The 15,853-nt window shown below is 42.5% G+C and overlaps 1 protein-coding gene across 8 annotated transcripts in view; it reads right to left on the bottom strand.

Annotated features, from left to right (window-relative positions):
• NTPCR (nucleoside-triphosphatase, cancer-related) overlaps positions 1–15,853 on the bottom strand; it is a 35,364-nt gene that overhangs the window by 7,454 nt on the left and 12,057 nt on the right. For 6 of the 8 annotated variants that reach the window (XR_004434321.1, XR_004434320.1, XR_004434319.1 and 3 more), the window contains exon 4: positions 7,799–8,008. The exons of 1 other annotated variant lie outside the window; for it this stretch is intronic. Coding sequence is in view for 3 of the 7 variants with exons in the window: in XM_033199658.1 (XP_033055549.1) it covers positions 7,799–8,008 (210 nt within the window). In the remaining 4 variants the exon portion in view is untranslated. Of the gene's footprint in view, positions 1–309; positions 1,390–7,798; positions 8,009–15,853 lie in introns of those variants that run through there. One more of the 8 variants, XM_033199659.1, reaches the window with a different exon arrangement.

Raw genomic sequence — 15,853 nt, forward strand, 5'->3', positions numbered from 1 at the left:
AGCATGACCTGTCCTGAATGGAAGGAACTGAACTGTCAGAGTGAAGCGAGGAGGAGAGCCTGGGAGCCAGCAGGACCTGGGAGAGCAGCCAGCAGAGCAGCAGCGAAGCGCCCAGAATTCTGGGATGCCCAGTCATCTACTCGCCTCTCCACAAACTTCAAGTGCTTATTTGAAAGATGGAGAAGTGGGAGAGCCAGAGAAGTGAGGGTGCCTCCGTAGAGACTGTGACTCAGGCCTCCTGACCACAGTGTGTTCTCTATCACTTACACCATTACAAAAACACAAAAGCAACAAAGAGTTCACCGGAGCTTTACCCGATGATCTGTTTATTTTTCTTTCACTACCACACCATCCCGAGTGCCCCAGGGTGAAGGAAGGGCCATCTCTGCTCCCATCGTGGTGCCTTCCTCCTTGGCCCATATAATATCCATCCACTCCACACACGCTGATTGGGTGGAAGGGCAAGCAGGAGCCAGGCACGGAGATGCGAATAGAGAAGTACCACAGGTAAGGACCCTGACCTCATGGAGCTCGCAGACCAGGACAGGACAGGCATGAATGAGGACAATGAAGGAGTCGGGGGGGGCAGGCAGGAACAGGGGCGTGTGTGGGGGTCAGGGGCAGGAAAGTCTTCCAGGGGTGCTTATGCCTGGACGTAATTTCAACAGGTGAGCCACGGAGAAGGAGCTGAGCCAAGGTTGCTGGTAAGAGTGGGGAGTACATCTGGAAGCCTTCTGAGGTTCAGGGTGGTTGTATCTGAAGAGGGGGCCTGGCATACAGTAGGTGCCAATACATGTCCGAGGAGGAGATGCAGAGCGGACCTCATCAATTCTGCTTCCTGGTATCTGCTCACCCTTCTTGGAAGAGTGCTCTGATTGTCTTTCGGAGACTGCCCGGTCTAGGAAACTTGCCCCCAGCCAATGAGTGGGCAAGCCAGGCCCTGGCGACTTCTCTGAGATCTGCACCCCAAGAGGAGTGAGCTCACGCAGCCGGAAGCCGATCCCATCTCTACTGGTCCTGGCTGCGTCAATCCCGGGCAGCTCTGGCTCCACTTGAAATGAGGACAGTCAGCTTTTCCTTTGGCTTCATGGGACAACTCCAAAGCCTATAAGGCTTTTTGATGCTGTTTTCACTTAAATTAGCTGAAGTCCATTCCTGTTGTTTGCAACCAAGGAATCCACCTGAGGTAGAAAGGAGGCAACACAGAGGTGGGCACCACGGGGGCCCTTTTCGTCCACTCTGAGCTCAGCAGTGATTGCAGTAGCTTCTGACCAGCCAGGCTCTGTGAGAGTGGACGGTGATACACAGTTGGAGAATTTGCTCTGGTCTTCCATTACACAGTCCGGTGACTACAGAGCAAATAACAAGGTCGTGTGTATTTCAAGATAGCCAGAAGAGAAGATTTTGAATGTCATCACCACAAAAAATGATAATTTAAAGTGATAGATATGGAAATTACCCTGATTTGATCATCATACGGTGTATGTATGCATTGAAACATCACACTGTACCCCATAAATATGTACAATTATATCAATTACAAATTAAAAATTAATTTGAAAATTAATGAGCAGAATACAAACACTCCAATATTAGTATTTTGATACTCCCTTTGATTTCCCTAAGATTATTTCTGAAAATTATGCAGTAAGATGTTGATGTGAAACTCTCTACAGTATTCAGTTCTGATATTCTCTGTATGAGGAAGGCACACTCCCAAACGCAAGAACAAGGATCACAGCATCTGCCAGCCTCAGGAGTCTTTGCCTTATGTGAAATTCTAGTCTACTTCTTATTCAACAGCCAGAATTTTGGTTGTAGAAAGTCTTTCCTGAGAGGCTAATTAGAAGAGGGAACTGGGAGCTGGGAACAGGAAAAGGAAATAAAGAACACTGCAGAAAGAAAAAGGTAATCCCAACCATTCTTTTTTTCTGCACTGGAGTCTTAAGAGAAAGAAAGGAAGCTGAGTGAACCTGAACCCCTGCACCTGCCCAGTGGCTGTAGGAGGGCCCTTGGTAAGAATTTATACTGGGCACAGTCAAGATAAGACTGTGAGCTCCATGGGGTCAGAGGCCACATCTCATTCATCCTGTGGCCTCCAGATCCAATCCCTTGCTTATTAGGAATGTTGGGGGCCCTTCCCACAGTTTCAAGGAAATGCCTGTGGTTTTGTTTTGCTTTCTTGCACGTAGTTATATACTAAGAGGCATTTCTTCCCCTGCCTGTTGCATCCATGTTTTCAAGTTTGGGGTTGTTAAAGTCAGAACATAAGCAGGACCTAGTACCTGGTATTGCATCTGTGCCCAGCAGATCAGTCAAGTACTATCTCTCGCAGTACCTAGGCCAACCAGATGGGAAACCAAACTTGTGATATCACCACCTCAACTTCTTTAACAACCAAGAAGCGGGAAGGGGAGACTGAGCAGGGCATACAGACACTGATCATTTTATACAAGTTAGAAGGCAGTGAGGTAGCATGCAAGCAGCCTGGAAGACCAGATAATATCCACTCACTGCTGCCAAGAACATGTACACCCCATGGTCTAAACAAAAGGCTTAGTCATACTATGAAGCTGCCAGCTTGAAAAAAGATCTAAAGTTGTTGATAACATTGTCAATGTTATGACATTAACTAGAAGGCAGCAAAATCAATCAATGACACACTCAGTGGGATACAATGGGATAAAACTCAATGGGATACAATGGTAATAACCTCTTAGAGTTCTGAAAAACAAATTATCGAAGAACCTGTAAGTTACCTGCTATGATTTGACTGTGTCCCCCAAATTTCATGTGTTGGAAACTTAACCCCCATGCACATAGAGGTGGGGCCTTTAAGGGGTGATTAGGTCCTGGGGGCATTGCCTCATGAATGAGGCAATCCCTCATGAATGGATTAATGCCATTACAGTGGGAGGGAGGGAGTTATGGCAGGACTGGGTTACTGATAAAATGATGTCTGGTTCTCCCTCTCTTTTGTTCATTGCTAGAACTCCAGTGGATAGAACAGTACCTGACATACAGTGGGTGCTCAATATTTACTGAATAGATGAATAAAAATACTCCATCACCAATTTCTTCTACTGATGCTTTACTAGGTAATAGGAGGTGACAAAGATTGTATCAGTGAGATTTTATTTTCCTTCTTAGGTACTGTTCTTTCTTTTCTTTTTTTTCAGCTATTTTTTTTTTTAAACACATGAGAGAATGTTATCGTTTTGCCTCAACTGTCAAACATAATTCTTGAAAACTCAACAGAGGAAGAAAAGCCCACTACACTCACTCACAGGTTTACTCTTCCCATTGTTCATTCTTCCTTCCTGATGTTCCAGGTCTCCTTTTACCATTTCCTTTCTGATAAGAGAACTTCCTTTGGCCACTCTTTTAGAACGGTTCTATTACAACAAATTCCCTTAGTTTTCCTTCATCTGTGAATGTCTTATAGAATTAAGAGTCGACAGTTGCTTCAACACTTGGAAAATGTTGTACCACCTCCTTCTGGCCTTCGTGGTTTCTCCTGAGAAATCTGCTGTCACTCGTATTGTTTTCACCCTATAGGTAAGATGTTGCTTTCCTTTCACTGCTTTCAAGACTTTAATTTTCAGAAGTTTTTTTAAATTTATTTTTTAATCTTTTTTAACCTTTTTATTATTATTATTATACTTTAAGTTCTAGGGTACATGTGCATAATGTGCAGGTTTGTTACATATGTATACTTGTGCCATGTTGGTGTGCTGCACCCATCAACTCGTCAGCACCCATCAACTCATCATTTACATCAGGTATAACTCCCAATGCAATCCCTCCCCCCTCCCCCCTCCCCATGATAGGCCCCGGTGTGTGATGTTCCCCTTCCCGAGTCCCAGTGATCTCATTGTTCAATTCCCACCTATGAGTTAGAACATGCGGTGTTTGGTTTTCTATGGTATGTCTTGGCATGAATTTGAGTTTATCCTCCTGGGGTTCACTGAAAATGTAGGTTTATGTCTTTTGCCAAATATGACAAAAATGCAGCCATTACTTCTTCAAACACTTTTTCAGCCCCACACTCCTCTCCTGGTGCTACAATGACGTGAATGTCACACCTTTTGTTATAGTCCCACAGGTCCCAGAAACTGTTAATTTTATTCATTTTTTTCTTTTAAGTTTGCTCTTTGTCAGGTAATTTCTATTGTTCTACCTTCAAGTTCACTGATTCTTTCTTCTGCCATCTCTATTCTGCTGATGAGCCCAATCAGTGACTTTTTTATTTGGCTATTGTATTTTATAGTTCTAAAATTTTCACTTGATTCTTCTATCTTCTAGGTTTTTGCTGAAACTTTCCAGTTCTTTGCTGAGACTATTTTACATTTGTTTCATGTGTATCTGTATGTATATGTAATTTTATGAAGCATTTTTTATGATGGCTGTTTTCAGATCCTTGCCCTATAATTCCACTATCTGAGTCATCTTGCTGTTGAGATCTGCTGATGCCCTTTTCTCACTCAGGTTTAGATATTCCTGATCCTTGGCATGACAAATGCTTTTCAGTTGTGCCTGTTGTGTTGTTTCTTAGGTCCTTAGGTTGCTAGTCAGTCAGACTTTTTCTCCTCACCTTTCAGGTCTTCTTATCCTTGTATTATAAATAACATCCAAGGTTTCTGGCTGCAATTAGCAGGAAAAATAAACACAAGTGTGTCTACTCCATCTTGTCTAACACTGGAAGAGTTTTCAGGTGTTTTTGGAAAGTACTCTGTTCACCCAACATTATGAAGAATAAGTGTAGATAATATTACTAATTTGTGTGGTATATTTCCCCCTATCATGAGCTCAGTCTCATCTTCACACTATGCATGTTCAGCTGGTAGCAAGGGGAGGCTGCCTCTGACCCCTTTTCATAGCTCATTTTCTTACCTGGAATGTTCTCCCTTCTTTTTCCCATTTCCTCCTTCAAGAGCCCACTCAAGAACCCCTTCCTTTGGACACCTCTCCCCACTACCACTGCTCACACAGATCTCTCCCTTCTCTGCCCCTGGATTTTGATTGCCCCATGGTCTGTTTTTCTTGAGGGCAGAGATCATGCCTCACATGTGCCTAAACCATGGACTAAGTACTGAATGTGAAGGCCACTCTCAAAAATTGATTCGGATACTTTATCGCATGTGAACAATGGAAAGAACCAAAAAATGTATCTAATCCAACCCCTAAGTTTGCAGATAAAGAAAATGAGGTTCTTGGCCAGGCACAGTGGCTCATGCCTGTAATCCCAATACTTTGAGAGGCTGAGGCAGGTGGATTGTTTCAGCTCATGAATTCGAGATCACCCTGGGCAACATGGTGAAACCCCATCTCTACAAAAAAATGCAAAAAATGAGCTAGGTGTGGTGGCACATGCCTGTAGTCCCAGCTTTTTGGGAGCATGAGGTGAAGGATGGCTTCAATCTAGGAGGCAGAGGATGCAGCGAGCCAAGAGGATGCAGCAAGCCAAGAGCATGCCACTGCAATCCAGCACGGGCAACAGAGACTAACCTTGTCTCAGAAAAAAAGAAAATGAGCTTCTTGATTTATAAAACTGGAAAAGGCCAGGCACAGTAGCTCACACCTGTAATCCAGCACAGATTACTCTGGGCAACAGAGCAAGACTCTGTCCCTCTCCCTTAAAAAAATAAGCTAAATTAAAAAAAAAATAAAACTGGAACACAAGGACTACACAAACCCCAAAGCAACAACAACAACAAAAATAGGGTATGTCAGCCCCTATCTCTTACTTAATTAACTCAAAGCTAATTGTTTTATTTACAGATCATTAGAAGCAATGATTATCTTGCCTGGAGAATAATTTTGAGTCTCAGAGAGAGGAAGAAATGTGGTATGGTCCTAAGACACAAAGTTTATTTCTGGGCATCACATTCAGCTCCCTTCAATCCCTCCTTAGGACTGTTAGATGAGATTAGTTTGTAGAGCTAGCCAATCCCTGTAGTCTAACATTAGCAATTTCCCAGTCTTCCAGCCTAGAAGCTATCTGACCTGAAAACTAATTTTCTTTCAAGATCTTTCATTGCCTCGATTTCCACGGAAACTCTATAATCACAACCAAAAATGTAAAGTAAGAGAAGACGACATGAAACTCTGAAGAACCCCACAGACTTTTCAGGGCTCTCAAATGCCACCTCCTTGAAGAGCCCTTCCCTGATCACCCTTGCTACTCCTGCCCCCAACTACCACATTGCCTGGTTTCTTTATTTTTGCCTTTATCAGTATCTGAAATTGCTTAACTTGTCTGTTCACATTTTTGGTATCCAGCTCCTCCACTTGAATGTAAGCTCCATGAGAGGAGGGACTTGGTCAGTCTCGTTCACCACAGTATCCCAAGACTTAGAATGACACCTAGCACACAGTAAGTGCTCGATCGCTATTGACCAAATGAATGAATAAATAAATAAATGAAGAAGTGCGCATATTTTTCCAAGTCTGGCTGGTCTAACCTTAATGGCTGTTTATCGCCACACTCCAGGATTCTTTGGTGGCAACATGTGGATACCGCCACTTGGGCCAGTGGGCCAAGGTGACACTTTACTCAGTGATGAAAATGATCATGATGGAAGGTGCTCCCAGGTACTCACTCTCCACTCCCCCTGATGGGAGTGGCCCTGCCTGCCTGACTTGTTCACTTGGCACCTATAGGGCCAGGGAGCTTTTCAACTGGGGGTGGGGAGTAAGGCGTGTGAGCAGAGCTCAGCCAAGAGCACAGCTATCACTGACTCAAAGAAACTAAGGGCAGGGGTGGGGGAGAGGCGGTATCCGACTGAGAGGAAAACAGAGAGACAACAGGGAAGGAAAGGCAAGAATTTAGATAAAGTGCCAGCAATGCCATGAGTCCCTTACGACTGGCCCAGACACTGCCACTGGTTAACAAGCCCTAGCCCCTCATCTCTCACATGTGGTCTATAGCAGTGCTTCTCAAAGTGCAGGAGACCTAAAAACCACGGGAGAACTTGCCAAGAGAAATAATGGGGCCATCCCCCGGAGTATGACTCCTCGGACCAGGGCAAGGCCCACTCCCTGGTGATGCCTGTGCTGCCATTCTGCAAGCCTCACATTGAGTAGCAGACCCTCCAGCTGCACTGGCGAACGCAGCAGCCACACGAGGCCACAGAGCACCTTACATGTGGTCAGAGTGACTGAGAAACCGAATGTTTAATTCCATTTAAATTTGATTATTAAATGATTAAATAATTAATTCAATTTAAATGTGATTAAATTTAAATAGCCAATGTGGCTAGTCGCTACTGTTCTCAGCAATGTAGAGAGTACATTTCCCTCACTACGGGAAGTTCAACTGGATGGTGCGCTCTTCAGCACCTGGAAGCTGTGCCTCCAAACGCATCCACAGCCTCTTCTCCCCACAAGCAGAAGTGGGTCAGCTTTAAAAGGGAAACCTTTAAAACAAAACAAAAAAAATTTGCCTCTGTATCCCAACCTGGCCTTTTAATCTGAGAGGAAATAAGCTTAGAACAAGTACCTTAGCTCAGGCAGTTCTGATGCCAGAGAGGTCCTAGTGTCTGGTGGGGGAGATGGAAGAAAAAAGCAACCAGAATAACTGTGACCGTCAGGAGGCTCTCCCATAAGCGAGTCTGTTTTTTTATCAAGTAGAGGTATAATTTAAGTTCTATACATTTCTAGAAAATTAGACTCACCTATATTTCTGCATGGGAGGGAAAAAATGGTAACTCAAAACCAAAGATATATTTTAGAGCCATCTGCTATTTTAGATCATCTGCTCCATTTCCACAGGTTATGGAGGACTGGCTGTACTCACATTAAACACCTTCACGTCCTTTCTGTTTCGGATTTCTTCTACAAGGGCCAGTGGCTTTCCTTTAGGAACTGGGATTGTGCCAAGGATTATAGCCCCTGGGGTAGACAGCATCTGACGAACAGCTTGAATGAAAGGCTGACTGAAGAGCTCCATCTTCCCAATCTCGTCAAGGACACACACTCTTTGCCCTGGACCACTGCTGCAGTCAGCCTGAGAAGGACAAAAGACTTTCACTGGGACACCAGAGTCATATTAACCAAAGGGCCCAAGGGTCCCACTCCCCAGTCACTCACCAACGAGGTAGAAAAGACAGAAACCTTTTTACTGGATTTCAGAAAGTGACATAGCATCCCACAGACCACCCTGGTACTATGCGGGAGAAGACTGCACAAGGGGGAGTCCCAGGAGCTGGGAATCATTAGGACTCTTGGCGGCTGGCAGCCACGCCTGCTACCAGTGGGATGTTCAAGGAAGTAATAGACATACATTGGAATAAAGTCATGAGAAAGAGAATCTGAGATCTAAAGGATGCAATTGTACTTACCCTTTTTTCCCCTTTAGCCAAGACTCGTTTCCTTTTAATTTTTACTTTTTTCCAACAATGCTTATGGACCAGATCATGAAATACACAAGCATCTGCCTAGAGCAGTTATTATCCCCCCAGCATGTAGGGAATCTCATATGGCTCAAAATGGAGAAAAGGGGCCATTATTATCAAGAAAGGCTCCCATGCTTGCTGTCCCATTTCTTTTAAATCGAGGTATTTGGGTGCCACTTATTTTCTGGTTGTACATAAAGTCTGGTCTCTGTCTTGGATCCCCTCTCCCGAATCACTTACTCTGGGGGAAGAGAGGTGTTATGCTGTGAGGATACTCAGGCAGCTGACGGTGAGGTCCATGTGGTGAGGCATTGAGGCCTCAGACCAACAGCCAAGAGGAAATGAACCTGCCAGCAACCACATGAGCAAGTTTAGAGGCAGGGCCCTCCTAGTCAAGCCTCAGATGACCACAGCTCCAGCCAACAGCTTGTCTGCAACCTCAGAACCCCAGCTAAGCTGTACATGGATTCCTGATCCTCAGATACTGTGTACAATAATGCGCTTGTTGTTTTAAGCTGCTAAATTTTGAGATAACTTGTTCCATAGCAACATATAACTAATACACATGTCCTCTATAGAAAGCCTTCCTAGAGAAAGCTGATAGGACTTTGGTTGATTCTTCCCTGGGAGGGACACAACAGGATATAATAAACACAATAAACACTTCAATGAATGGTGAATGACAAATACACCTTATATATGTTTGTATGCATGACTATTTTGAAAACTGTATGTAAAGCTGATTTACAAAGTACTCTTCACTACAGTTCTGATTCCTTAAATGATGACAGCAATACAGTCCCAGAGGGCACGTCTGAGTTAAGCTAGATTTTGTTCAAATTCCAAAAGCCAAAGGAGCGTATGGTACAGTATGGCTGGTGGTAGGGATCAGTGGCAACCAGGGACAGCCAGTGACAGACGGGGCTGCGGGCCCAGATCCTAAAAGCCTTCGATGGCACACACAGAGGTGGGAATCTTCTCCCACAGCCGAAAGAGTCTAAGCCAGGGAGGATCACAAGTTGTGCTAGAAAGATTGCTGGCTGTGGAGTCAGAAACACATGTTAGACTCCTTTCGGAATACACAATATAAGATAGTGGGTGTCTAAACCCCAGTTGTGATTGCACACAAGCAGTACAGAAGTGTTTTTCAGACTTTTAAGTAAGCAGTACTCTATTTTCCTACTGCATATTGTACGCTTATGAAATATTTTTCCACTCATTTTATTAGCTAAAAGATCAAGAAGGAGTCCACTGTAATCACCCAAGAGAGGTCTGAACAATCTCCACACTTCCGTGTTTCTAACACACTTCATTTTTGCCTCTCTATTAAGTTTATCTGTACACATGCCTGGTCTCCCCACTTAGGGCAGGTACATGGTTGTCCTCATCTGCATCCTTCCTGGGGAACTCACCGATGTCCCAGAGCTGAGAAGTGGGGAGCGGAAGGGGCAATGTCAGCCTCCACTGGTGGGGTCGGGGAGAAGGGCAGAGCATCTATGAAGTAAGTCACTACTTATTCCAAGTTTTTCCTCCAAAAACAAAAGCCATATTTGTGAGAAATAAAACAGCGATCAACCACCTGTCTATGATAATAAAAACAGACAACTGTACAAGAAGGTTTCTGTCTTCCTGGGAGCATGCGACTCCAACTGACCTGACTGTTCCCAAGTACTGTGGACATTTTGTTGACCCCAGAGACGATGAGTAATTATGGACGTCATTCCTCTGGAGGCTATCATCTAAAAGCCAAAATAAAACGTATTCTGGCACCTCAAAATGACAGTTTTGGAAGGTGCCAAAACAGACAAGAAGTGATATGAAAGAATGTGTGTATACATGCACATGTATTTATTTGACTATATACATGAGGGTAGTAAAATGCATGTGGCCGTGTGTAAATACACATGTACAGGTAGAAAGCGCATGGCTCTTCAACAACCAGCCTTCCTGCAATTCTCTAGAACATTCACTAGTGAAAGCTCACTGACATTTATTTAAGTTTCAGCACAAAAGTATTTGGACTCACATGCATACATGACTTTCTACCAACTGGACATTCTCATTTGAAAACCTTAGCCTACATAAAATCCTCAATCTCTCCAGAATTAGGGAGTTTTATAATCCAGGAACTTCAGGAATCTCAAAAGTACATGTGTGATTTTTAATTAAAAATGCAAGCTATTCATATTCAATTGAGAGAAAGATGTCAGATGCTGGGCTACTCTGAAGCACGTAGACACTCAGCTTGCTTTTCTAAATAGTACAAGATCATACACTCACGGTCTTAAAAAAAGAACCACCATAGTGTTTAACATGGTTTTATTTCTATATAAATTCAAGCAACTTTAAAGGGAAACAAAGAAATAAGTAAGTAAACATTCACCCCCTTTCCATTGTTCTAAATTGATAGAGACGCAAACTTAGAACAATAGGGGCCCAGGTTCGAAGATGGTCAGGAACCCCTCCCCAACCCCCGGTGTGGGGAGAGTCCTAATGAGCTCCCAGAGAAACTCCACCTGCAGCTGCTGGAGTAAGGAGTGTGTAAAAACTGTGGGTGGCTCTCAGCCACATGGTCATAATCATGATGTACACACCATCTGGGGTGTACACACCATCTGGGGAGCACCCTTTCCTTCCCTCACAGCCTCTCCTCAGAGGGCAACCCAGGCAGCATTGCTTCCTAGGACCACACCTCAGTCCTGTGTAACACACTAGCCTTCCTGGCTGCACCCCTCACAGGCTTCCACTTCAGCTGATTATAAATGTTCAGTCATGAAGCGCACTTTTAGTTCTCCTGTTCTGGGAGAGAAGCTATTTCCTTAGATAGAGTCCTAAAATTGACCAGCCAGGGATCAGAGAAGCTATGAATAATTTTATAACTTTGGTTACACTCAGCTAGTTTGCTTTCCAGAAAGATCGGAGCAACAAATATCTTCGTACCAGTTATATCAGAGACCTGAAAAGAGTGTGATTTTTTGAGTCCTTTGTTTATTTTTATATATACTTTTAAAAATACAAAGAACATATAAATATAAAATAATTTCATTTAACCAAAATGCCAAACTGAGAGCAAGCTAATCAAAGTGGTCTTTGTCTTATTCTGAATTATTTGCATAATAGATATTTCTAGTGGTATTAATGTTAATTTTAGGAGGACTGTTTGGATTGTTTTATTTTAATATCAGACACACAGACTAGCTCCTGAGCTCACCCATCTGGGACGGCAAGTACTGAAAGTCATGAAAGTGAATAAGAAGTATCTGTCAGAAGGTAGGCAGCAAAACTGCAGCCCTTCCCCCAAACAGCAGCAAGTTGTGGGGAAGCACAAAGGCAAATGGTGGTAACAGCAGCCATCTCTCAGCCAGCCCACAATTCCTCACCCACTGAAGTCACTAGCAAAAAGTGCAGGGTTCTGATCATATTTTATGTGTGTTTATTCCAAGCCTTCAAGTTTCATAATCCCTTTGCTGTCCGGTGGCATATGGACTGTGAGTCTCCAGGGCATAGCCGGGACAAGGCGTCTAGACTGCCCAATGGTGCCTGGTAGCCTGGCCCTTCCCCAGTCAGGCATACTCTGGGCAGAAGCTGCTCCCCTAGACATGCCAGAGATCCTCACCCCGGCGCACAGACAGACTAGCTCTGAGGCTCTTCCTGGCTGTCCTAAATGGCCTCTTGGGACTCAAACGGGCTCACCCACATGGTCACCTGACCAAAGAGTGCTTGAATAGTGCCCGTGGGGTCTTCCAAGCTATCTTCGGACTGAAATGACACCTACTGGCTGACAGTCAGTCCAGTGAGATGGAGAGCCCAGTACTCCTTGTCCTCCTCATGCTCTGAGCACCTGGGACTGGCCCAGACATTTGGGCTCCTGGGACTCCATGATAGATTACCACACCACTCTGGCCCCCAGCTCCCTGGCAAACACAAACCCAATTGTGATGGGAGGCTCCTCTCAAGGTACTGCCATCCATCACCTCAACTAACTCCTCAAGAAGACAATCACAGCTATTGCTCTGTTGAGCACCTCCTAGAAGCCAGGGGCCAAGGCACTTTACAAGCATTATATTCATCCTCTCAGCAACTTCACACAGCACGTAACAGCATCTGTTTCACAGATGAGGAAATGAAATTAGGCATGAAGGGATTTACTCAAAAATCACTGAGAGCACAGTGACAGAGCTGGAGTCAAACCAGAGATCACCTGATTTCAAAGCTCTCTTCCACACCCTCTGTGCAATACGCTTCCACACTTTCATTCTGAAATAAAGAAAAGCATCTAGGAAATTGACCTAACCATGAAGAAACTGCTTTCCTCTCCAATAAGAAGGAATAGCACTCTGGTGTTCAGGCATCTACAGAGGCATACGCACAAAACCTCAATGTATTTGGAGTAATCCTATTGCTCTAAATTACTCAAAAAGAACTCATATTTTGGGCCTGAGAATAATATCACCAAAATCATTTCATCAAGTATGGATAGCGAATGGCCCACTGCAGTAGGCAGAGAGAAAGTAAAAGGACTTCTCTCCTCTACCAGGAGCACATCCCCGTGCAGACGGTGGAAGAACTATGACCAGGTATCCTGATATGTCCACCTTCCTGCCATTTCTTTATCACCTGACAGTGTTTACAAAAACCAAATTAAAAAAAAAAATTCACTTGCTTAGTAAAAATTTTCATCAACATGTAAGCTTTTGGTAAATGTTTGGTATCTCTGATACCTGATATCCTTTTCATTAGAAACTGCCTAGAGGAGAAAGAACTGATTGTTTTTGTTATAATAAAATGGTGACGGCTTTTCTAATGGGGAGGTAACCAGATACAAATAGAGAGAAGTACAGCTTAGAGTAGAAAAATGCTCAGCCATTATGGCTTTTTTTTAGTTCCACTTCAATGTATAGTAATTTTATGTTTGTTAATTACTGCTCACCTTGCTGGAGAAAGTATTTCAAAAGAGAGTAGTTAAATTTGCTTGCCAATTAAGGCCTCAAGAGAAAATTATTTTTATCTTAAGATGATCTAATAAAGTTTAGATAAAATTAGAATTGGCTAGAGGAAATCTGATGAGGAGGATGTGCATGGTCTCACACTATCTCCCCACTCACTGCTCATTAGTGTCAAAGAAAAAATAGTAACTATACAGTGGAGAAATAGGACAATTCCTTGATCAGGTAATCAAAATTAATATCACTAAACATCACATGCCTCCAGATGAGCTACTCGAGAAGGACGCGTTACCACTTATGGAGTATTCCAGCTGAATCTGGTCAAGAGGGAACATCAGAAAAACTCCAAAAGAGAAATGTTCTATTAAATTGGAACTACATTCTTTACAAATGTCAGTGTCCTAGAAGACAAAGAATGACTGTGGAAAGGTTCCAGATTAACAGAGGTTATGGAGATGTGACAACTAAGTGTAACATCTGACACTAGACTGGACGTTGAACTGGAGGAAAAGAAATGTTACAAAGAATATTAAGTCAACTGGTGAAAATAAAACACTAATGATAGATTAAAGTATTTTTTCAATGTAAGATTTACAGAGGTTGGTAACTGTATTGATTATGTAAAAGCATATCCTTATTTTTAGGAAAAATACACTGAACATTTAGGAGTAAAATACCTTGATGATTGCAGCATATTCTCAAATAGTCACCCCCTTCCAGCTTATGTATTTATACACACACACACACACACACACACACACACACAGAGAGAATAAGCAAAGAAGGCAAATGATAAACATAGGTGACTCTGGATAATGAGAGTATACAGGTGTTCTTGCACTATTCTTACTCTTACAACTTTCTCTAAGAGTAAAATTTTATCCAAATGAACTTAAAAAAATTATCAGTACAAAAAAAGAAAACACACACATATGTACTTTCTCAGTACCAGATTCAAGAAAACAACCAACTCACCCTGTATGAATTTCCTCCTAATGGAGTGTGATTTTAGCCTGATATGCATGGGAGGCGAGAGAGAAGGAAGTGCTGGAAATGGGACAAAGTGAGTGAGGAAAAGGGAAAACAGCAACAGTTGATACAAACTCAACCCCAGTCCAGCTTAAGGGACATGCGACTTAAGGAGCATGCAACTTTTCTGTATTTCTTGAGAGTAGGCTGCAAGAAGAAAGACATGAAGGTGTCATAACCCAGGGCAAAAGCCTGCTTAGCATCTAAATCCACAGAATCTCACCAACAATCAGAAATAATAAAGTCTCAGTCTCTGCTCAATAGAAATTATGAAGATTTGCCATGACGAATCTTGTAAAATGAACTGCAGCGTCAACCTCATACTGAATTTTCACTTCATTTTCCTAAGCTGATTCATTGTAGGAATGTCCTTACTGACAACTTAAAAACTGATTTTCTGTTTGCATCAGATAGCTTTTAATTTCCCTGGTTGATCCTGCATTATGGACTTGTAATACATGAGGTAGAGAAACAGAAGCTGAGGGAGAACAAAGAATCAAATGCAACATTTGCTAACAGCAATGAAGGAAATTCTAGCAATGCTGAGGCGCTTGTCAATCTTTCAAGAATAGATCCTGACTAGAACTTAGTTTTTCTGCATTCTTTCTAAAGCCAAGTGGCCTGAAACACTATGGAACACTTCCAGGTCAAGAGTCTAAAAAAACAAACACAAACACAAAATACTTTTCCCTAGACAGGAGTCCTCTCACCTTCAAAGGAAGTTTCTAAGATTTTCCAAAGCAGAGTCTATTTCAGAATCAAAAGTAGATCCTGCTCTCAAAAACAATATACTTTAAAGCCTTATTTTAATCAAAACAGGAAAATACAAGGCTCAAACTATGTTGGTTTTCCCTGGATGTTCTGATTTTAGCTTACTCTTCCTTTCACAGATCTTTGTAAAAGATGACACTGTTCGCCTGGAAAACAGGGCTTTGAGTAGATGTCCTTTGTTCTTTAAAACATTATAATCTATTGTCTCCATTTTGTGTGAGTAGGAGATATGTTGAAAATCAATAAAATGGTACATCTTACATTGCATCAAATTTTAATAAAGCATTCAAGGTAGCTGTCAAAAAGGCCATTATGAAAAAGGCCAGCATTATCTTATCAGCCTTTATCATTAGAAAACAGAAAAAAAAAAATCCTAATTCCAGTAGCACCAGAAAATAGGAAGGCCCTATGAATAACCTCACCAATAAAAATTTTAAAGAAATAAATGGAGAAAGAAAAACATATTTTTGGCTGTGGAGAATTAAGATTATCTGAAAAATTAAGATACCCTTTATGTCAAAATAGCTATAGTTCCGATCACTCCATATGACACTTTTTTTTTGATGGATAATAAAGTCTTGATTCTATAGTTCGCTCCAGCTCTACCACTTATGCAATCAGTGTGTCCCTGGGCAAGTAACTTTCCATTCGATGTCTCAGTTTCCTCATCTGTAAAATAGGAATATAATGATAGTGTTCTGAGGATTAAAT

The sequence above is a fragment of the Trachypithecus francoisi genome, unplaced genomic scaffold, assembly GCF_009764315.1.
Source record: "Trachypithecus francoisi isolate TF-2019V2 unplaced genomic scaffold, Tfra_2.0 Lachesis_group5, whole genome shotgun sequence".
NCBI lineage: Eukaryota > Metazoa > Chordata > Mammalia > Primates > Cercopithecidae > Trachypithecus > Trachypithecus francoisi.